This window comes from Micrasema longulum, unplaced genomic scaffold, assembly GCF_059751315.1.
Source record: "Micrasema longulum isolate JH-2025_06_02 unplaced genomic scaffold, ASM5975131v1 h1tg000070l, whole genome shotgun sequence".
Taxonomy (NCBI): Eukaryota; Metazoa; Arthropoda; class Insecta; order Trichoptera; family Brachycentridae; genus Micrasema; species Micrasema longulum.
The window spans coordinates 131,573-157,396 of record NW_028277277.1 but is presented as its reverse complement, the minus strand read 5'-3'; the positions used below and the strand labels follow the sequence as shown (position 1 = coordinate 157,396).

Here is a 25,824-nt window from a genome sequence, read left to right as displayed (position 1 = left end):
TTATACATTGGCGTCAGTCGATTTATTATGAATATTACTGACCCCAAAATGGCGTCCATCGGTGTAATTTAAATACAAATTCGATTCAAATTCCTTTCCTGAATCGCGCCTTAAAGCGGACAAGATGAGAACAATACCGCTAATGGCGGCATGAAGGCAATTATTATAACCCGTTGGAGAATTAACTGGTGCTAAAGAATCTCTGAGAGCAACGTTTTACATAGGTAATTGCTATTGTCGCTCTGTACTTGCAGTAGGTTCCTTCCCTCCCATTGACCGTAACTAACAACCGACTTCTCAAAATGGCGAGATTCGATATCCCTAAAAGGTCATCCAGTGATAGATTACTCTCTAATCCATGGACATTGTTTCATTTAAAGAATCGTTTAACTTTTTTAACGATTTATTAAACTAATCGAGATGTAATATTTTACCCCATCAAAGTACGATGACACAAATCATGTGAAAATGGACAATGGAAATTGGTAAGCATAGGCACCTAAGATTTATTTATTTTTTCTTTGTCTGTTTACGGCCGACGTTAATTTTAACAATACAAAAAAATACAAGAAATTTAGTAAGAACTTCAGAGTAAGTATAAAAAAATTACAAATAATTTTTAAATCTTTGTATATTTTAGACTACACAAGCGTTTTACGTTCTTCTGATAAGTACAAAATTATTAATCATGCGAAATTAAAATTTACCTGAAAAAACAAAAAATGTGTCTCATTAAACATGAAATAAATCAGTACTTGTACATCTAATAATATTACTAACAAAGAAAATATCAATATGATAAAAACCTATATTTGTGTCGTTTTAAACACACGTCTTAATATATTCAAGTAATATTTTAAGTAAGGTACGATTTTTAATTTAAAAAACAAAAATATGTTTATTTCATTTCGTTTTTAATTATTTTATTATTACAACTATATTTTATTAGTACACCTATATTATTAAACTCAACTGGTTCTTTCTCCGCAACGTCTTGACAAAGGAACAGTTGTGTCCCAAAATCGAGTGACATTATTGTTACAAGCTATTGAAAACGAAGGAAAATACATTTTTTTACGATTCTAAAAAGGTACAAGCACTCGTTTGATAGATGAAAAAGATCTTCACCTACTTTCATAATAATATAACATAACTTTATTTACTTTTCTATTATTTGATTACATCGAATAGACATCTGTTTTAATATGCAAATTATACACTCCGAAATATTGTGGGCGTCTAATTGTATTCCTATGTATATTCAAACGGGGATTATGTTTTTTTATCCTTGAAAAACATTTGTTCGCCTTCCATAGAACATGACCCAGAATCGTTGGTTATTATTTCTCTATGTGTGATGCAGTGCTCGGTTTCTATTAAAAATACAATCAAAGTTGCCACAGAATTATAATTAAATGGAAGAAACAGGTGTGAGAAAGACGAGGGAGAGAGAGTTACATGATTTTCAATATAAAATAAAAAAAATATTTAAATGAACATGAACTACTATAAATGACGTCACAAGTTCTTTTTAATCAATCAATGATAGAATGTTGCGATAGATTTCTGGTTTCCGGGAAGCCAACTCCCCGATCAGGACAACTCACTGAAGAGAAGTAATGACGTCACGCGTGGAGTAATTAAATTACAAAACTTTAAAAATTCTAGCGGTAATGATACGATACATAAAAATACAAATAAATATTTTTGGCTTATTTTGATATTCTATTAACAAATAAAAAAATCACGTAACTCCCTCATTGATACTTCTGTGAAAACAGTTGGGTCTGCATTAAAACTCATATAGTAAAATTACTTATTGCTAAAGTAATTATATTCATTCTGACCAGTACGTATTTAAATCCAAGTTTCACATTTGGTATTTTTTTTATTAAAAAAATCAGGAAAAATGGCTAAGGTGGAATTACTTTGTGTAAAATATATCTTAAGGTTTTAAACACTAAATAAAATTACTTCGTAATTATTCAGTTTAGGAATATTTATTTTGATTAAAGTTTTTAGTAGAAATAATATATTCTTACATTAAACGATGTTGTGGTGGATTTTCTCCCTAGGGATTTAATCATTTTTTTTATTGAAAAACAGGAAAAACAAAACTTAAACCAGTTAATATACTTGATTTTTTAATATTTAAATTTTTAAGCACTCTTTCAACCTAATAAATGTAAATGGCAGAAATGCCGTATATAAATTAATAAATAAATAAGCCCTGTAAATGCTTAGACTTCCATATTTCCTTCTCAAAAATGTTTTCCCTCTCTGTTTCAACAAATGTATTCTTATTTATTGTGTATACAGACAATTGGTAGAATTCCATATTTAATTTTGTAATGTATCCAAAATAAAACAAGTTTATTATTCTACTTTATTTTTTATAAAATACACAAAGGGTATATTGTGACGCGTTTCGTCTTGTTAGGACATCTTCAAACAAACTAACTTAAAATTTACAAAGTTTCCTTATATACTAAAAATAATTGCTATTTTATGTTTGTGGATTTCTATACAAGCCAAAATAAGTAGAATAATTAAAATTCAATTGGGGTATACTGAGTACATTAGAGGAATATTTTAGTTATATTGGGGAAAAACCTTCCATTATTTAAAAACATTTGTAAGGGTATGACTTTAAAATTAATATAATAATTATAAAAATATTTAAAAAAAATTCTTCGACCTGTTTCAAACTATCTCCATTTACTACAATCTTACATTCAGTCATAGTTACATTTCTTTCAAAGACCATGACGTTCGACTTTTGCACATTCATTAGCAAATCACTCTCCTTGCACACTTCGTAAACCTTTGTAACCAAAGATTGCAGTTCCTCTTCGCTGTCAGCTAGGAGGACTGCGTCATCGGCGTACAGAAGGCAACTGACAGTTAGAGTATTCTTATATTTCTTTTAAAAGACGAAATTCTATGTTTTAAAACCTAAGCATTATAATTATTGACATCATCTTTCTTTAAATTGAGTATAAGTGAATTTAATGAAGTTTGATAAATGAAAGATTTTTGATATTCAGGTTATGTTAGCTATTAGTTTGATTAAATACAGTTTACGTACATGACAAAAATAAAATTATGATCAAAATTTAAGTTGAAAGTACACTTACTAGAGACACGAAACATATATTATATTTTATCATTAAACTATAATTCATTATAAATGAGGAAATGTTTTTTAATTAAGAGGCTATAAAATAACACTTAAATTTTACGCACGGAACCCAAAATATTCATTTTACCGTGGGAAATTGCATTTTTAATTAAAATTCAATCAATGCGATAGACATTTTCTTCTTTGAGTAATAAAAAAGACGCGCATTCAATTAATTAATATATGACGTATTGGATATTGAAGATATCATTCCATCATTTTTTAAAGCAATTCGTACACATATTTATAAAATAATATCAATCATGACGATATTTTATTTGGGTTATAAAAATAACTTATTTAAAGAAGTAAAATAATAAGAATTCACTAATGTACAGTGCATTAAAATCTTTAATAAACGTTGCTAATGTGTGTAATATATAAATCTATCAAATGTGCTTGCGCACACAAGCAAAAATTGTTAGTTTACTAGGTTCACCGACAGCCACTAACACATTAACATAGATTAAACTGTATGTACGAGTATGTATCATTACCGTTTACTTTTGGGTTTAGCAGATTTTTCATCGGCTAATAAGCATATTTAGTTTTTTTTTTTCAATTTGATTTTTTAGATTTAATTCTTAAAAAGTCCGCATTAATTCACTTGCGACCCATTGTCCTTTTTATTGTTCTACCAAACACGTGGAATTTTCTGCTGTAGTTACGCGGACATTTGTGATTGGTGAATTGTTTGTAGATAATTTTAAATTAGGAATATGGAAGTCTAGGCATTTACAGGACTCATAACTGTCACACACACTTTGCACACTCTGTAATTTAGTCAATTCTTCAATCTGTTGATTTTTGTGAAGTTAAGATCTGAAACCTTTATTGAAGTAAGAGATATTAGATTGATATGGGCTATCGTTCTGAGTTATTTCACCTACTAGGCAACGCCTGAAAACATGAAAAAAAAATATACCTGCTTTTCTTGTACCAGTTGGTTTACTCAATAATAATGAGGAACTTCAGCCCTACGGGAAATTGGATACAAAAAATGTTTTCTTACGCGGGGTAAAAATTAGAGCATTAAATTGTACTGCAAAGTTTCTTGAAAATGTACAGAAAAAATAATAAAAAATATTTTGATAAAAACGCACTACTTTAAATGACGTCACTGGTTCATGTGAATCAACCTATGATCTGAGAGCTATGGAAGATTTCCGGTCTGCTTGTCGCTTCTGGACCAATAGGAAGAACTGAATGAGAATAAGCGGAAATGAACCTCTGACGTCACACGCGGAGTTATTTCAGAAATACAAAACTTTAAAAAATCGTAGCGCCGATAATACGATATGTAAAAATTAAAAAATAATAATTTTGACTTAGTTTAACAGTCTATTAACAAATAAAAAAAATGAAAAAAAACCACTGAACTTCCTCATTTTAAATTGTTCAAATGTTTGTTGCCATAGACTGGATTTCGCCCCTTAGAGAGTTATTAAGATTTACGTATTACAACAGAGATGAAGAACATATTATTTATTTATTAATATACACCCCCTACGGGCTTTTACATTTATTAGAAATACATTCAAGTGCAGCAGTGAAACATAAGTATGTACATTTAGTTAAAATTAAAGATAACATAAGAAAAACTAAAAGATACAATAATAAGTAAAAAATTATTATTATTACACAAGGAATATGGATGTCTAGGTATTTACAAGGCTTATGACCTGTCATACACATTGTTACATACATACAATACTCATACATGCATATACTTAATTATTTATTTATTTTTTTTAACACTTTAAATACAGATACAATTTATATGTATATAAGGGCGGGAATATTGCTTTAATCCAATTCCTTCCTATCTACCCAAACCGTTCAGTTTGAGAAAATTACAAGTACCTACATGGACATATTCTAGGTAATTGTGCAGAATCTTATAACTTTATACAAAAATTTTAAACAAAAATTAACTAAAAATTTACACTAGGAAGAGAGGAAAGGAGTGGTGATATAAATTATACATATACTCACCCTCACTAACATGTACAAAATAACACTGATACACTAAGGCGAGCACTTAGCATAAATTTTATTGTTACAATGAAAGTTATCCTTATAAAATATAAATGAAACACATTTTACAATCTTATTTATTTATACGGACCTGTTGAAACTACTGTATAAATTTTGTAATGTTTTTTTGTTTTTTTATGAAAAAAACAATATGGAAACAAACTGCATTTCGTTTACAAGTGCAGTGTCCTATGCACCATTGGGATCGGAAGGGGGAATGACGATGACGTACAATTCAGTCGGAAAAATATTAGGAATGTTTGACAATTCAAAACAATAACAGATTTTTTTAATAACATGTTAATACTATATCGGAATTCAGCCGATACAATTTTGAATAAACACGAATGAAAACCACAGAATCATTAAATTTATCATCTTACCGACAGCTTTACGAACACTTTTTATATTCAATAAACTTAATCAGCTTGTTCTATATGTATATTGTGGTAATAAACGGTTTTTGGAATGAAATCTTTATTAGATGTTTCATAATAGACCGTGTATAGTGTATAGAATGTATGGCGTACCGAGAGAATCAGTTGTTTATACTCATACCTCGTACCTAGCCGACAGCTATAAGAGTACCTTCTAGGATCAGTCATAATCTAACCGCATTTACACGGTAATCATCAACTGCTCCGATGTCGGTGCACCTTTATCTCAATATGGGCTATTTTTCTGTTCTACTGACGAGCGTGGTTTCAATAACCATTTACCGCTCTATTTCTTTTCCTTTGTAATATCGCACCTGAGCGATAATCATGGCGTAAGTCCAAAATATTTGTTTTTGAGTTGAGAAGGTATGCAGAAATTTTCCTGAATACATTTCCTGTAGGAACAATACGGCACAATTCTTAAAAATATTTATTTGGCTTTAAAAGTAAAAATACTGTTTTTTTTGTTCTACTGACAAGAATGGTTTCAATAACCATTTACCGCTCTTTTTTTTTTCTTTGCTTTTTCACGGTGGTAGCTGCTTGGTTGTGGAACAATCTACCCTCTAATGTCAAAGACGCCCCTTTATTATTTACATTTAAATTACGGTTAAAATGTCACTATTTTTTTTCCTTTCCTTTTTTATAGCCTCCTCTCCTCATATCGACTGATCGTACAGATTTTACTTTTAAAATTTTTTTTTTTCAATTATTTTTTTTTTTTTTTTCATCCAAAAAAAATTATTTATTATATCGCGCCTGAGCGATAATATTAGTATAAGTCCAAAATATTTGTTTTTGAGTTAAGTAGGTATGCAGAAATGTTCCTGAATATATTTCCTGTAGGAACAATACGGCACAATTCTTTGAAATATTTATGTGGCCTTTAAAGTAAAAATACTCATTTTTTAAACTTAAAATCAAGAAATAGCAATGACCCAATAATCATTATGCCATTGCTATTTTTTAATACATTTAAAAATGGATGGTACAAGTGAGTAAATTATAGGTTTTCCCTCTGTTTTTGTAAATGAATGATAGTTTATTGATATCACGGGTGCGTATGTAACTGCTTTCCTTTGAAAATGAGTTTTTTGAGTTATGGCACTATTATGTACACCTTTCTAGTAACAAAATGATCATTGTGCTATATGCACCACTGGGTGCGAATACGGATATTGATAATATTTCACTCTACGTTATTGGGAAATATTTACATTTTATGTTACTTTTCAAAAAAAAAATTGTTTTGATTTATTTATTGTTTAAAAAAACAACAGTTTTTACATAAGCATATTGCAAACAGAAAATAAGAATATATAAAAACTAAAATTGTGAAAACAGTCAATATAAATTTTCCACGGTGATGTAAGCTATTGATTAAGTACAATATACTTTTTTTTTAGTTTTGTTGGATAATTATTTTATATATACTTTAATAAGTTACCTTTCAAAAGTATGTTTATAATATAATTGAAACGTATGTATGAATTATTTTTATATATACTGTAGAGTCGTCAGGAAAACGACGATGCATTTAAAACAAAATTCAACGAGTGGTAAAGACAGCCAAAATATTATATGAACCCATTGAATATGTATTGTTTTACTCAATATCTCTTTTTGCATTGACCTAAGTAAATAAAACAACTTTAATTTTTCTTTATTTCATGTAAACTTGTTTATCAATTTATTTTAGGAACCTCTTTTCATTCTTTCAGTTCTTTATATTGTTTAAGGAACTTAACTTTATGTTAGGGAAGTCCTTACAAATTTCTGGTCTTCAATAAAAAAATAGAACACAACAAAATATTAAAGCAAGATATGCCATGAGTATAAACTTTGGGGTACCTCTAAGTAGAACTGCCTTTTTTCAGAGGCATTTTGCAGTATTGGGCCCTAGGGTTTTTAACATGTTGGACCCTGACATAAAGGCGTCTGTCAGTTACAATGTTTATAAGAAGAAGGTGAGCAAGTGGATAAGGGGTAGACCTTTTTATATTCTGTAATTATTTTCATGACTAAAAATTGTGTTGCTTTAAAATGCCAAATAACTCTTTATTGTTTTTATGTATATTTTATTTTTACTTTTTATGTTTATTCATTTACATATGTTTTATTTTTCTTATTAATACTAGAATTTACACGTATGTTTAATTTTCTTATTATAAGTGGATTATTCTCTAATTTTTTTTTGTTCTTTAATTTTTAATTATCAACGATATATTTTCAAATTTATATTTATGCTTCAATTTTTATTATTATTGGTATGTTTTCCAATTTACATTTTTGTTTAATTTCTTTATTACTAATGCTATATTTTATAATGTGTATTTATGCTTCAATTTTTATTATTATCGGTATGTTTTCTAATTTATAATAATTATGTCTCATTTCTTTACTTATTAATGGCATATTTTCTAATTTATATTTATGATTCAATTTTTATTATTATTACCTGCATGTTTTCTAATTTATATTTATATTGATTTTTTCTAATGTTATTATTATTCTTTAAATTTATTAAGCATCATTTAATGAAATAAAAAAAAACACATGTAAAAAAGAAGGTTCTTCCTAAACACAGGAATTCCCTAGCTAGTCGGGACCTGAAACAAAGAATATGTGTACATTTAAAACTGTGAAATACATAAATAAATAAAGGAAATAACCTTTTTTTTTCTTCTTTATTTCGTGAAACAAATTTATTCCAGTGAGTAACAAGGCAGAATGAAACCTTGTTACTCACTGGAATAAATTTATTGTTATTATGAAGATCAGAATGTTCTCTCCATATGGTTAATTTTTAACCGGGTTGTTTTAATTCGTTATTTTAATAATTCCAGTTGTCTTAATACTATTTCCTGTATCCGGGAGGATAGAGAATATAGTTATGTGTGTTCAATAGAACCAGAATCCAGTACTTGGCGTGTTCGTCTACCACGTTTGATGTCTTGGGTTTGATCCCTGTGAGGATGAACATGAAGTATTTGTTTATAAGGTGGTTTTACATGGCAATATTGCACAGTCCCTAAATTGACACCTAAAGCAACTGACTGAGCGTGGACTGATCACCTTACCTTCTTATTACTCATGATCGAGTTTTACAATGCTATTATGGTTTTAATCAACAATATTCCCAATTTTAATGTAAAAATCGTCCCTTAAATTAGGTATTAACACATCGTACTTATATTCATTTAGACAGGTTTTCAGGAGAAACAAAATACCTTTTGCTGAATTATAAAATGTGTACAATTTTGAAAAAAACCGCTTAAATATAAGACTAATCTTTATCAGTTTGAAAATATATGTAATTATGAAAATAAAACGTATATTTTTTTGAGAAACGTGCGCACATGGATTTTATAAACATTGACAAATTTTTTTAGAATAATACATGCGAAGATTTTTTTTTTGGGGAATAAGGAAGTTTAGAAATTTACAGATTTAACATTCTTCATTGTGTCCATGTTTGAACGTCCATATTCTTTCAATCTGTCTATTTTTGTTAAGCAAAAGAGCTGTAAGCTATCAACTCTATCGAAATGTTTTCAGGCGTTTCCTAGGTAGCATTAATTAGAAACATTGTCACTATGACCAATTGAACGTAGTTATGCAGAAAGCAGCCAGCCATTTTCTTTTCTTCTCTTTTGGGCTATAACTGTTTTTCTATTTCTTCAATATTATTTTTATTTATAGGAAACATATTCGAAAACCATATTTGCCGCAACAAATCGGTTTCTTAGAACAGGCATTGGCCCATATAGGAACCGATTGCAACATTAGGCATACTAATATTTCTGGCTTGCCGACCCTTTATATACTGAGCCTACTCCTAGTACAAGCAGAATTTGCCAGAGTGTTTTTTTGTGCCATTTTTGTAACAATGTATGTATAAACTAATAAATAAATAAATAAATAAAATAGAAAAATAAAACTGAGATAATAGCAATTTATGAAAAGAGTGAATTATCAAATCTACACAACAGTTGGAATGTTTTTGAATACATACGTTTTTTTTTATATCACAAACAAGAATCTGATTGTGTTTTTGACCAGTTTTAATGATTTTTAAAGTACCATTAGAATTTTCTAGTGCTGTGGGTGATTTCTGCAAATTAAGAAATACCATTTTTGTGATCGATACCATTTTCAGAAGGTGATTAATACAGTTTTTTGTATGAAAGTGGTCTGGCTGTTTTAAGCAGAACATAGAATTGACCTTACTGCACCCGATAACATCAATATCTAATTTTTTTCAAAATTGTGGACTGGCAGCTTTCTGCATAACTACGTTCAATTTATACAGCGCTGATTAAAATCCACCATCTCTCTCTTAATCTCGCCTACATAAAAAACTATCAACATCATACCATTGTCTGCACCCAATGGTGCATAGGGTACTGCATAAATAATAAATACACTACCTGCAGCGTATCTCGATCGTCTGTTAGGCAAGTTAAGATAATGCGCCAACCACTACGATTTCCTTTTCCAGAAACACTCGTCCAGGATTCTGGCTGTATTTCACACGCAACCCGAACACGAACAATTATCAACGTGACATTCCTAATATTAATTTCTTAATTTCTTCGTCGACTATCCCTGTACTGCGTCTGCCGTATCTTGGACCACAGTAATTGGTTTGTTCCGAGTGTACCTGTGTTGTAATCGCCATTGACTCTTGTTTGAAGAACATAGTTAAGACGATAAGTCAATAAATGTAAACCCATCGATGCGCATTCTTCCTCTTCTTTGTGGTTTTTCCGCTGTCGTTTTGTTTACTTCAGCGTGACGTCCGCGATCCGCGTTCCAGTGGATGGAGCGCCATTGTTACTCCGGGAACCAGCTCTGGACACGGCCGGCCGTTGTGAGAAGTGTCCGGTCATGCTGGCCATGTTGGTTTTTGTCCCGTTTCGAGAAAGCACCGCGACACGCCCGAACACAGCATGTAACTGATTTGTGACCAGTGTCAGTGGCGGTACTTTCATGGACACCAAAAGTCGCATATTTGGGAATATTATGTGATTAGTAGTGAAGATAATAAACTAGATATGTCGTTGCTGTGTATCGACAAGATCTCGCAAGTATTATTTATGAGGAAAGGCGCAATCGTTTGTTATCAACTAATTCTGAAAAAATAGTTTTCATTCATCACAACTAACCACTGATAGATTTTAAGTAAAAAACTACTAATTTATGATTAAAAAAAAGATACATTTTTAAGTAATATGTGCGTTTCAAAAATTTTTCAAAATAAAGTAGCTGAATAGACCGAATACCGAATAGTAGCCGAATACGTGACATCTTTTGGCGACAGGGCTTTTGCAATAGCCGGACCTTTGGCGTGGAATGCTCTTCCTTCAGAAGTTCGAAATTGTGCAACTGAATCTCTTTTCAGAAAAAAATTAAAAACTTGTTTATATATGAAATCGTTTCCTGACACTAAAAGTTTTTTAGATGTAATTGTTTGAAGTGCCATATTATGTGTATTACATGATTTAAGTAAAATTTGTCTCTTAGTAAATAGCAATTAAGAGTCAGCCTGCAGATAGACCTTATTTTTTTATTTAAGTATAATGAACAGCGCCCTTGAAGTGATTACTCACAAAAACGGCGCTATAAAAATTGACGAAATTTATTATTATTATTATCTAACTAATCTCTCAGGCTCTGTAAAATATATTTTTCCTTTTATTTATTTAAGTGATATTTTCGGAGTGTACGTTGAAGATGCTAAAAGTTATTGACTAATTTGTTTAAACATTATGACGGAGAATACATTATTGGCTAATTTGTTATTAACAACAGTTTTGTCCGCTTTTTTCCAAATGACGAGAACAAGAAGACAAACAAAAAAAAATACAACAAATTAATTAATAATTCATAGCATCTTCACAAGCAGCTTTGGCAGCTTTATTTCCTCGATTAAACGCAAACAAAAGGAGATGTCGAAAATGCTTACTTTCGTCTACTTGAGATTCTATTTTGAAGACTTGTAAGCAAATAAAATAACACATGTAACGTAAAAGCGTATACAATATCTTGTAGAACAGAAAATTTTCTTTTGAATGACGTTTAATATTTACCTTTTTTTTCTTTTGGCGCTCATTTTTAAATTAGGAAAAAAACAGGCACAACTTATGTAAACATCTTATATTTTACTAATTTATTTCAGATAAATGACACCTTTATGTAAGTCTGCGGTTTAAAATATGGTTAGTCTTATTAATAAACCCAGTTACGCCACTGTCTATTAGAGAGTCCAATCGAAGTCGGGATATTTATTTTGTCTCGGAAATGTTAACGCCCTATAAACCAAGTGTCATTAACTTTATTGCAATCAATAAAGAATATTATTTCATATCGATCATGTTTTCATTTGAAGTTTATCGTTTTTATAACATATTATTCAAAAAACATTGTCGTCCTTTCAACATTTTGCATTTTAGAGTATTTTCTTTTTTTATCATAAGAAAAAAAATCACTATCGGAAACACATCATTTCAGTGTTACAATAAACGTTAGACTGAAATCAGGCGTTATTGCATACATACTTACATGTGTTTGCTTACACATTTTTTATCATAATACTTCGTGAATGGTATTTTCCTTTATAATTAAGATCGCTGCTTGGTTTTACACCAATGTGAACCATAAATTAAATGAAAGGTAATTTTTTTCTAACAATTCGTTGTTTACAAAGCCTCGCATCTGGGCCCCGATTACAATGGGAAGTTAACATTTATCTTCAATTTTATCTACAAAGTAAAATTGAGTTTTCTGTATGAAAAGCAGAATATGCATGCAATTTTTTTCTTCTAAACATGTTCAATTATATGTAACCGACAAAGATACTTTAAATGTTCATACAAGTATACTAATTTTCATACACAAATATCGGTTTTTCTTTATATACAGTTGAAGATAACTTTCCATTGTAGTCGGGGCCCTGATCATATTCCAATGAAATATGTAACAACTAAATAAAATAGGAAACAATAAAATAATAAATTATCGAAAAACGGTCCAATTTTATAACAAATTCAGTTTATAATAATTGTGATATCAACTTATCTGTGTGTGAAATAGAACCAGAATCCCGGACATGTGTTTTTGACTCGATGGCTACTCTCGGGTAAAAAGCTTGAAAAGGGAAACCGAGTGCAGACAAGTCCAGGCTCATTCGTCTTCCATGCTCGATGTCTTAGGTTCGATTCATATTCAGGATGTGAAGTATTGGTTTTAAAGATAGTTGGCACCCGAAGCGTAAAACTGATCACCTTACCTTCCGTATAACCAAATTGATCAAAATATTCTGCGATTGGAGCACCAGTACAGCGCCCTATGTACCACTGGGATGAGGAAATGATAATGATGAAAAAACCCACCGTCCTTGTGTCGAATGAAAGAGATGAAGGCATTTCTTCGCATTGAGAAAACAAAGGTTCTATAAAAGAAAAGGTTTTTTTACATTTAATTTTTAATGTATTTAGATTTCGAATAGTCGGCCTCGTGGTGTATTGATCAGCGCGTTTGCCTACCATGCGAGAGGTCACTGGTTCGATTCCGACACGGTTATATGAAATATTTATTTAAAAGTGTGTTTTCACTCCAGAATATTTCATAGTCCCTGGACTGGTACCTAAAACGTAAGACTGATCTACCTTCATGTTTCAAAAATGATCCGGATACGCTACGATTGGTGTACCAACACAGTGCCCTATGCACCATTAGGTGCGGAAAGTGAATGATAATGATGATATTAAGATTTAAATATCGGTTCTATCTGCATCAAAATTTAAAATAAAAACAAAATCGGTCCTTAATTATTATTAATACAATGTTAATAAAAAATATTGGATAAAATAATGTCTTCATTTCAAACACTCATGTCTCCAAAAAACTGTGAATCTATGTATCTAACCTTGTTTTCCCAATGCGACGATTAAAAAGAGAAGAAGGTGATGATCAATCATCAGATGCATAGATACATCTTCTTCTTCCAAGTCAGTCCCTCAATGCTAAGGAGCGTGACCACCATGTACACTTCTGATTAGTCTGTTCCACTCCAGTCTGTCCTCAGCCTGACGAACCGACACATCAAATTTTACCCCCGTAGCCTCTTTTATTTGGTCAGTCAATCTATATGGATACTGGTGGATTTTTATAAGCTGGCGCGTGCGCTATACTTACACATACGCATTGGGTAGTATCCGTGAATAAGCCCATGGTATGACATCGCACGGCATACGCATTATGAAAATAATCTGTCTCTCTCGCGCTCAGACGCGCTTATGAGCGTGACAATAGACAACTATTGTTTTGTTAGTTGCTAATGATATGGTAATGAAATATATACAGGATGCTTCTGCGTTCGTCTGAATTGTGATTCCTAATAGAAAAAAATTAATAATATTTACGAGTATTAAGTTATGGATTATAATCACCGGTTTATAAATATGCAGGTATTTCATTAAATCAAATCATAAATAGGTCAATCGACCTACATAATCATGTAGTGATGGCGCTTTCGCAAAACTTACTCAAAAACATTTTTAATGTACAGAATACTGATTTTGGAAATCTTGATGTTATAAAAAATCTCTTTTAGATTAGAGCGAAAAAAAAACAATTACTTAAGAAAATGTCATATTTACAAGTATTTATTTTTAAACAAGCATGTTTTTTATTTAATATTTTGTGTTCATCATAATAATAATTAATAGAGTGTAATTAAAATGCACAGTACAAAATATATCGGAAAAAATATGAATATACACTTAATTAACAATAAATCTTGTTATTAATATATTTAAAACAATCTACACAACTTCTCATTTAAGTTCTAGAGTAATTGACTATTAAAAAACACATTTTTTCAAATTTAAATGGCCCCTTGTTCTTGGAATGGCTATAATTAGTAAAATGCAACATTAAAAAAAAAATATTGGAAAAATATAAAATAATGAAACAAAGTATTTTAGTAAATTAATATTACATTTTCTCAACCAATTTTTTTTTTCATTTACACCTCCCTCTAATCCAACACCGAATTTAAAAAAAGATTACACATTTGGTTAAAATTTAAAACAACATTTTTTTTAATCAACATCCTTTAGATTTTAAATGCGTTAGTGTGAGTTTTCTGAACGCGCCAGCTTAAGTTAAACCACCAGTACGTATGTTATTTTCGGATGCAGCGGCCATATAAGGAGTTATTTACTGAACATAGATGGTATTTTGAGTGTTAAATATATAACATTCAATAATTTATACGCTGCCGTACGTAAATTCTGATTTATTGTTGTGAAAATCAATATAAATTGAATAACACAACTTCCAATAAAAAGTTACGACTTTCCTTATTATTTTACATCCGGAAAGCTCAACTTTTATACCAGTGCCTCATAAACCAAACTATACAACGCTGTAACGGCTTAGAGCGCGGAATAATAATTACAACTTTATGGCACTCGTAGTAAAATATTATTTTTTGGTTGTTTAAACCAGAACCCTGAGAGGTCGGAGGTCGGAGGTCGTAGCGTAGAGTCCTTGGAATTCCCTGAGAAACTTTTCATTTTCTCAGGAATATGCATTTTTATTTCTATATTAAAAATAACCGAATTAGTTAGTAAATGTCATAGTTAATGGATAATCATTATTTTGATCAAATTAATACATGCAGGTTATTACTTTGATCGGCCTTTAATCGTAAATCTCTCTCGGATCATGTTAATAAGTACCAATGAAACGTTTTTTGAATGTTATTGACTTTGACAAATGATTAACAATGAATACATTTTATTTTAACTAATGTTATGTTTCTAATGAAACAAGAATCTTCTAAGAATCTTCTAGAATTCTTCTAAGATTATCTATTTGACCAGTTTCAATGATTTTCAAAGCGCCGTCAGATTTTTCTAGCGCAGCAGTGGGTGTTTTTTGCAAATTGAGAAATGCCGTTTTTGTGATCACACTATTTTCAGAAGGTGATGATAATACATTTTTTTTGTATGAAAGCGGCCTGTCTGTTTTTAGCAGAACATAGAATTGACCTTACTGCACCCGATAACACCAATATCTCATTTTTTCAAAACTGTGGACTGACTGCTCTCTGCATAACTACGTTTGATTGATCCTCAAAAAAGGTGAATTAAAATTTGAAATTCACTCTATTTTTTTTTGTATCGTTAAAATGTTCGTGTAATTTCAAATGCAAATTTAATGTTAAGACATATATGAGGGTACTACTTACAAACCCGGCAAAATCCAAAATTTAAAAAAAGTGAGATATCAATTGAAACTCATTCAGAATACAATTTTTTACAATAATTTTTACATTGTCAGTTAAAAAATGGCTTTTTTGTAAGAACTTGACTTTTAAATTATCGGGTTTGTTGCAAACATGGCAACCTCTACTTGAGTGTTGTAAAGTTGGAATGTATAAAATTAAATTTATTATTTCACTACTGTTTCTTGAAATAATCATGCTTATGTCAACACTGCTTACGTATAAAATATTTACTGATTATAATAAATATAGAAGTTTAAAAAAACGTTTAAGTGTATTGTGTCAGTTTTTTGTGATTTGCTCAAAATAAAAAAAAGGCGGATTTTGCCGGGATTACAGATACTACCCTCATTTAGAATGTAATATTTAAGGTCAACTGTAACCAAGTGGATTGCTGCATAGAGGACTACAAAAAGGTTCATGGCTTACTTCAGGTTATGTAGTGGACCAAATATTCTAATTAAATTTTATATTTCTTCTTTTGATGCTTAATATATTTTTTCTTCTTAAATAGCTATGTGTTCCATTAATGTTTTAACCAGTAAATCCACAATTTGTTAGCCTCAGAAAAGGCTCTAGTCTAGTTGGGTGGCAAATTGCGAATTTAAGATATAAAAAAAGTATTTATAAATTGTTCATAGTTTTTTTTTCTTGTTTCTTTTATTTCTCCTAAATATGTGTAAAATTGTTCATAGGTATAAATAAGTAATAATGTAAGCACTTACTATTTTAAGATAAAATCGATTTAATAATAGTATATTTCGTCAAATTGTTAATAAAGTAAATTAAACCTACGCATATTTCTCGACATATTCGGCTACAAAATTGGTAGAAAGTCTTTTTTTTATTTCTTTATTTATTGAATCCGTTCAAGAAACTATTACAATTATTATTGTTTTCTGTGGGTACCTGCGTTTTACATGACATCAAATAATACGAAAACTAAACTTAATACAAAAAAAATCATACATGATGATATATGATTTGTGGACTCCACATACTCCACATACTCCAACAAGGGAGTTGACATGAAATGATGATGATTTACGATGTACTACTTTTTCGATGCTATTATTTTATTATTTATTTTCTTTGATGAATTCAAAGAACTAGATTCGCCGATCGGATTTGCATAATGATATTGTTTTCTTCTGTTTCAAGATCAGATTCTTCCGTGATTACAAAATGCCTACTATTATTTCCACCGTTACACGTTTCCTTTGTTCCTACAATTTCACTTTAATTTACGCGTCCGAACTTTCTACAGCTCCGTCTACCGTCGAACCGATGAAGAGTGCAGCTTTACCTGCTGCCTGTTACACCGTCCGCGTCCAGCCCTTACGAAATTAGAGATGTTTTACCTCCGTAATGACCTACAACAGACAATTATTTTGATTCATCACAACTGTGCGGTCCTTTGACCGATGCCGGTCGAGCGTAATTTGTTAAAAATAGGACGAACTGCCCCGTCCTCCATTTGAGTTTTATTATAACGCGTTTCAAATTAGTCGCGGCCCGAAGGTGAAATCCTCACATGGAAATGGTTTTGGGGCATGGTTAGTGTTTTTATTGGTTATAAACTGGACTACATCTGTAGGCACTTTGTAGGCCTCTTCACTACACGTTCTCATTATGGTGCGTGGCTCGTCGATCATCCATGTTGTATTGGAAGGGGCGTTAGTGATTCTAATGCATCTACGTACTACAATCGTAAACAACCGTCAATTACTTTGATCACAGGTTTGATTTGTCAGCTTATTAATATTCCTAGATTCCAAGGCTCGGCTATTCCCTGAGCATGCGCCTGCTTTTCTCTCAATTTATCGCGGTTACGTTACCTGTAAATAAAATAATATTTATTATGCATGTGGGCACCAGGTACCCTATTCATTTTCTTCCTGCAAGTACCCATGCGTTATGATAATATTTTAATTAAAAGACTAGAGTCGGGTCAAAAGCAACACTCAACAGTGTCAGAGAACTAATAAACGATATCCTGACTTAACCTCTTTTTGACCTTGAGGCGCAAAGATGTTAATGAGAGTGTGAGAAATTCAAAGGTGTCAGAAGAAATCCAAGAAATTAATCATTTATAATCATCACATCAGCCGTTGCGTTGGTCTCGCGTACTCTTGAGATACCTAGTTTTTTTATTGTAATTTATAAATTTTTGAATTGTAGATTACTTGTGCATGCATTTGTAGATACGTCCTTTTTTTAGATATAATTTGAATTGTACTTGAGTAATGTCTTCGTATACACTAAAATTGAGAGCTAATTTTTACCAACTTTTTCGTTGATTTGTTGAATCATGTACAAAAGTACGTTTAGTAATTTGGCATAATTCAAGGGAAAGAACTCTCTCCATCCACGTTATCATAGATCGCGACTCTCAAATATTATCAAACCAGGGATGCTATTCTGAACCGCTCTTGTGGCCGTAGAAAAAACTTTTATCTCGTGTATTTACATACAAAACACGCGAGATAAAAGTGTTTTCCACGGCCGGGAGAGCGTTTGGAATACCAGCCCAGAAAGAAAAATGTCAGGAAGGCCAAAAAACATATTCAAGAGTGGCCTACATCTAGGTATCCAAAAACAGTCTGCATATTTGAAGTGTTTCATATCTTGTAGATATCTGGATATACAGACTGAACAATTTTAATAAAAATCGTAATTACGATTGAAAGTCATTTCGCATGTTTTAAAGCACTTACTACTAATTTATGTTTTGTTTCAAATATCCCATTTTTTTTAAAAACAATTTCATAGCACAGCATGTGTTCATACATGCCTTAAAAATCAACAAACAAAGATTTGGTTCTTATCATTTCCCTATTTACACCCAGCGGTGCAAAGGGCACTGCATCGGTAATCCGATTTCAGCGTATCTCGATCATTTTTGTTACATAGAAAGCAAGGTGATCAATCTTAGGTTTCGGGTGCCAGTCCAGGAACAATGAAATATTCCTGTCTATAAACACCTTTTAAAATCAATATTTCATGTCCAGTTTATGATTCGTTAAGTCGGGCTCAAGTCATTATTAGCTTTATCTATTTTAGTAACATGTGGGTACTTCTTTACCTAAAACGCCACAAAATTATCAGGAAAACAATGTCAAAACTTAATATGTGCCCGTAGCAATTTCATAACCCACTAAGTGAATGTTAGTCAATAGGTTTTAATTTTGTTATTGTGACATAACTACTAGCTTTTAAAGTTGGTATCGAGGAATAAAATTTTCCTTGCTAGATTTCGGACCCTTATTCGAAATGATTTCATACAATTTTCTACAGCAATATTAATATATAATACATAACCTAGTAACTACGGAATATAACAAACATGGGTTTTCAAAATATGTCCCTCACTAGGTTTTGAAATTTGACAGCCGATCGTTTTTCACAAACTCATTCATAGTCCAGGCTGTAGGAGTAAAGAACGATTAATTACGGAATGTTAAAGATTCCTTAAGATATATATTTAAAGTCTTACATCCAACACCTCACGCGTGGCCCCCACCTTCCTCTTCAAAAGGTTGCTCCAAACTTTTCAATCAAATTAAAATCGGTACTTACATGAGTTTTGAACACTATTTATTAAAGTAAAAATAAAATACAACAAAAATTAACGAGATTCATTTTTGAATATATTACTAATACAAATGAGCACTGAAGTTAGAACTGATATATTTTACTACGCGGTTGACAATAATTTCGAAAGACAAAGATCTTGGATCTCGGTAGTAGGTGGTGGGCTGCAGAGATAGAGAAGAGAGAGCGATCAGTGCGTCGGTGCTTTTGCGTACCTATGTCACTGATCCTTTGGGTTGCCAACCTGTCGTGTTTGTTATCTATTTTTCTGACAGTTTCCTGTACCTACTTCTGAGGCGCCACAATCCCAACCTCCATCCCTTTCCCTTTTAACCATTTCGTGTCATTTAATTATTGCAATCTCCTCATAAGGCAGTTATTGATTTATTTAATCATTGAAAGCCACCCACTTACCTGGATCCGTTTTAAAGGTCTTGTGGCCTCTTCTCAGACTCTTTTATTTGTAGGTTTAATGAACGGTTAATTACTTTTTTTAAATATTGTAGAATTGTAAAATAAGTCATTTATTTTTATTTTTAGCCGCCATTCAAGACACTCCCGCGCCCCCCGCAGCCTCTACTCCTACCGGAGCGGCGCCGCACCATCAGTCGCTTCAACAGCCAGAACGAAAACGTCGAGAAAGGTTAAAAATCTGTCTTATTGATTTTAAAAGTGGATGTTTAATATAAGAATGCGTTATTTTTCAATTTTGTATACATTTTCAATTAGTAGTGAATAACCGTCTTAAAAAATAAGAAACAGTTTGTGGTAGAAGGTGGTACCTGCGAACCTCGGCCATCTGACTAATTTACCACGACTATACCATGGCACCACAACCCTCTATTTTTTTTACAACCAGATATTTCCCTCCTTATCAAAAAAAATCGAAGGCTTCAACACGTCATAATTCAATTAATAATAAAAGTATTCAATAATTTGTTCTACATCATTCCCTTTTCGGAACTCAGGAGCATAGGGCACTGTAATTTTAAACCAAATACACCGAATTTAGATAATTTGTTTGCATAAAGACAAAATAACCCGTCTTTCTGGTTCTAGTCCAAGAACTTTCAATTGCAGTGTAAAAACAAATTGTTAAATCAATATTTCATGTCAGGAATGAAACCAGAGACCTCTCGCATGATAGGCAAACGCACTAACCACTAGACCACTTTTCCTTTTACATGATTTTTATCATTTAGGAATCGAACTCTATTGCAAATCGTTGTTATGTTTTTATCTACAATAGCATACCTAGTAAGTAGATAATCTAAAGAAGTTGTCAAGGCGCACAATCGAAGTAATTAATAGATTTACTTAGAGGCCGAAGGACCGTGGGCAGATCTGGTACCTACACATTTCAGTAGTCTCCTGCCTGACCCTGGAAATATTACTGTCATACTAACTTCTGTCAGTTGCTGTTCTCAGCTTTAACAGTTTAGTAGTAGAAGCATTTCGAAGTGACACGAATAAATTTGTAACAAAATGGAGGTAATAGTGCTGTTTTTGTTCAATTTGAGTAATTTTGTAGGTGTATTGCGATACCTAACATAGATAATAATATACTTATACCCACGCAACATAACCATTTATCTGCATATTTCGTTTTTTTAAATGTAGCATTTGAGCCGTTTTCTAGACCATACCAAGATTCCTTGGACTTATTAAGTTACATTAATATCTTTTGTGACCATATCAAATTTAAATTGAGACCGCCATGATAACATAATAATTTCTCATTTTTACTAACACCGGTGGAGTTCCTCTTAAGAGTAACGTAGTACTGGCATTTGCAGGACTTATGACCTGTTATTAACTGTTTTAAGTTATTACTTTCCATGTTGTGAAAAATTCACTCTTCTGCCTTGAGCGCCCCATAGTTCATTTGTAGATTTTCATGAGGTAAAAGAGCTAAAACCTTTTTTGGTGTAGGTGAGATTCTTCCGAATTATTTCACCTAATAGAAAACGTCTTTACTTTTTAATTTGATTACATATTTGTTTGCGTCAATATTTTGAGTAGGCAACTACTAAATTTAACCCTCTACAAAACTAAGTTTAATATTTTAATTCACTTGTGATATCCTTAGAATAATAACACGCCAGTAGAGTCGCCCATACGGATAAAAACAATTATATGATTATTAACCACGAAGTTAACTAAAATTTACAGCAATACAACGGGCTGTAGGTTCTCGGGTCGAGAATAGCAAGCGTAAACCGAAACCATCCGTTTCACGTTTGTTAAACCGAACCAAAAATTTGGAACGCTTTTGTTTTATGCAATAGAGCTAATGGGCTTCTCACTAGAAAACTCTTCACTAGAATTATTACTGTCGGCCTCGTGGCGTAATGCTCAGCGTGTTTGCCTACCGTGCGAGAGATCTCGGGTTCGATTCCCGACATGGTTGATATGAAATATTTATTTAAAAGATGTTTTTCACACTAGAATATTTCATAGTCCCGGACTGGTACCTGAAACGTTGGACTGATCATCTTACCTTCATGTAACAAAAAATATTTTCAATATACGCTGCGATTGGTGTGCCAATGCAGTGCCCTATGCACCATTAGGTGCGAAAAGAGAATGATGAGAATTATTACTCCGAGGTGATAATAATAAAAGTAAGCATAATTAAGTATAAACAATAAACAAAATGATTAAACAACCAGGCCATTGCTTTGGTTTAATCGCTCTCAGAAGATCATTTTTTTTTAAATCAGACTTTTATGGTTTTTAAGAAGGTTGTGAAATTTAAATTTCAACTTTAAGTAGGGGGGGGATCTATTTTATTATTACTATTGTTTTTATTACATATTTCAAGCTAGGGTCAAATGAAAAAATAATTTGAATTTGAATGCTTCCAGGCGGGCCTCAAGGTGGAGGCAATGACAGCACCAAACCCTTTCTGCCCCAATATACGAGGAATGTGCTGTCTGATGCTGCTTCTGAACCTCGGCCTCATTCTCGTCACACTCGGATTCGTTATAGTCATACAGTTCTTTGAGCCCCTCTTTGTTTGGTAAGTCACAACTTTTGTAAGCAACATTATATTGCCGGGACCGTAGAACGACAGATGTGCGAAGAATGCGACATTGACTTTCTTTTATACTTGATACAGAAAAAGTTATATTAAGGCTTTTTTTCCAGATTTGAAAATATATATATATATATATATATATATATATAATATATACAAAAAAATATTTTTATATTTGAATACGAATTATTTTAAGCTTTGCTAAATACTCATGAGTATTTAGCAAAGCTTAAAATAATTGGTTCATGAACCAATGAAGAAAAGTTGTCTTACCTTGATTATCTTATCCTTTTTTAAATGTTTATCCGAAAGGTTTTTACACACTTTAAATTACACAAGCAGGCAAAAATGTCAAAAGGTTTCAGTTTTAAATGTCACGCCTGGCTGGCAGTTAAAGAACGACTAAATACGCGTTGGGCATGAGTTAAGTGTCAATGATTTGCATACCTAAAGAATAAACAGAACTGTAATTTTATAATAAACAAAATTAGTTAAGTAGGTTTGCCCTAATGCTTGTAAACAGGTACTGGCCTAGACCTCCATATTCATATGGCAAAAATGCTCTGCATCTAAATATGATTCTGAATAATTAAATAAAATATTTTTATTTTCAGGATTCTGGGTATCATCTTCTTAATATTCGGTTTCCTGACTCTGATTGGGAGCATGATTTACTGCGTAGTGGTGTGCAGAGACGCTCCTCGGAGTATGCATCCCGAGGATCTGTACTGGACCCAACACTGGTCCAAGACGATCGGCCCGTCGGAGATCCACTATAGAGCGGGAGACAAACCTTATCACGCTGATGACAGATACTCCGATAGGTATTCCGTCAGCAAACTTAGTGGGAAATACTCGGACAGGGAAAGCAAACTCAGCCGATACTGAATGGATGAATGAAATAAATAATGTTATTTATACGGATGGCAAACAATCTGCTAGCTGAGAATGATTTCACTTAGTGAAATAAAGAAACCTAACTTTTATTTACAGACAAAAACACATTTCTAACACTAAGAGATTTCTTGAACATTAAGTGCAGTAATAATAAAATTATGTTCTTGTTCTTATACAAGGGTGCATTGGACCCAGGTTTTTATTATTTGCAGGGGTGAATAATAATATAGTTGCTTGTTTATTTACCTCCTATTGGAGGCAAAAATTAATGGAATATTCATTAATTTTTTAATAATTTCTACAAGAAGTATCAATGAATTATAAATTAATATATAATAAATTATGGTCGGCCTAGTGGTCTCGGGTTCGATTCCTGACATGGTTGACATGAAATATTTATTTAAAAAGGTGTTTTTACACTAGAATATTTCATAGTCCCTGAAGCGTAAGACTGATCATCTTACCTTCATGTAACAAAAATGATCAAGATACACTGCGATTGGTGTACCAATGCAGTGCCCTATGCACCATTAGGTGCGGAAAGGGAATGATGATGATGATAAATATTTCAATTTCAGATACTTTATTGGATTGAATGTATGGGAAACGCAGTCATGGTGTTTTGTAAATAAAAAACAAGAGTTTATTACCTATTTTTGTTCCTTTTAATTAGACCCCATTCAATTTGAGAATAATAAATTGTGGCTTCAGACCTTTTTCATTTATATTTTTTTCTCTGACACATTAACTTTCAAAAACTTAACTATTTTTTTAAACATACCTACGTCGAGGAAAAAATCAGGACAAAAAAATAAATTTGAAAGAATGCATAAAAAACCATGAGAAAATCTGGAGTTGAAAAACCAATAAAAGCTAAATAACTCCGAAACCATAAAATATCTATTCTAATAATATCGCACCTTTGGTGCAACAAAGGCACAACAGCTTATTTTTTTAATTTTACAGGAGAAGACTTAAGTTTTTTTTCGCATTTATTGCCTTATTACTGGATTTCTATTTGCAGTAGGTTTTAAGTCTTGATAAAATTAATTGTTTTTGCTATAGTTTCACGTTAAACGCTTATTCTGAATTATTAAAAAAATGCTAATAAAAGACTTAATAAAAAAAGTGTCCTGAATTGTGACTTTGTTGCACCGAAAGTGCGATATATAATATTTTTAGTATTGAGCTTTTTCAGTTTTCAGTAGCTATTCAGTTTTTTTTTATTTTAAACGCGACTGGCCACCTGTATACTAATATGAGCTATATATTGTTTGTTTAGCCACACTAACATAAAAAAAAAAACTTTTTGACCATCTGGTTGACCAGCGACTTCACAACACATAAGCCTGTTGTATATTATTATATTATACCCCCTAAAAGCAAATAATAATATTTGGAAAATTATGTGCATGGGATTTTCAAAGAATACTTTACATTCAATCCAAACAGTGGCTGATTTTTATTTCCATTCTTAGTAATGCAGTATTGTTCGCTATTTTCCCATGAGAAAGGGTAGGAAGGGCTGTATTCAATTACAAGAGAGTTTATCGGTTAATAGCCCAGGCCATTGTATTACTGGTTTTTTAGAAAACTAATTCACGCAAGTAATATGAAGGATCATTTTTCTTTGGGCAATTATCCGATGAAGTTCTTGAATGCTGCTCAGTATAAAAACTACAAAATGTAAAATCTTATGTAAGGTATTTTTGTTTTTAAAAAACACAAATATTGAATTTAGTGTTGTTCATTTTTGTTTTTAAATATGCGTAGGTAAGAATTTAAGAATCCAACCATCAAATAATGTGTATTGCACAGGTGCCTACTTTAGTAAATAAATTTTATATAAGAAAGTGTTACGTATCTTCGGTACAATGATAAATTAATACCATTTCTGTTCTAACATAATTAACAAATTTTTACATTTTTAAAATAAACATTTCTATATTATCTATGGTTCAAACCTGTGGAATATATTGGTACATTATATGGTTGCCATAACTCTAAAAAAATTGTATCATTAACATTTCCAAGTCTTCCATGTCTATGCAACTAAGTTATGAAACATAATTTAGGTTTTATTACTATTATTATTTTATAAACAGAGCGAATTAAATGATTTTTTCTAGGTGAAGAATCAGGAGTCAGGATGAGATTTAAGATGTGTGTAGTAACAATTTAGTAATGTAAATAATATTTATGGTGTAATTTTAAGGGAATTATTTTTGTAATTCGTATATGCCATGTATGTAATAATGACTGCTGTTTTACAGAAAGAAACTATTAATTGTTCTAAACTTGACTTATAATTTATGTACTCGTTAATTCAATTAAAACATTC

General features: G+C 31.5%; 1 protein-coding gene across 1 annotated transcript in view; it reads left to right on the top strand.

Annotated features, from left to right (window-relative positions):
* The window catches only part of LOC148285004 (uncharacterized), a 254,759-nt gene extending 230,460 nt beyond the window's left edge, over positions 1–24,299 (top strand). The window contains exons 6-8 of the mRNA XM_088231574.1: positions 20,087–20,189; positions 22,414–22,568; positions 23,201–24,299. Coding sequence (XP_088087700.1) covers positions 20,087–20,189; positions 22,414–22,568; positions 23,201–23,474 — 532 coding nt within the window. The 3' untranslated portion in view covers positions 23,475–24,299. The remainder of the gene's footprint in view (positions 1–20,086; positions 20,190–22,413; positions 22,569–23,200) is intronic.
* Positions 24,300–25,824: the final 1,525 nt, after the last annotated feature.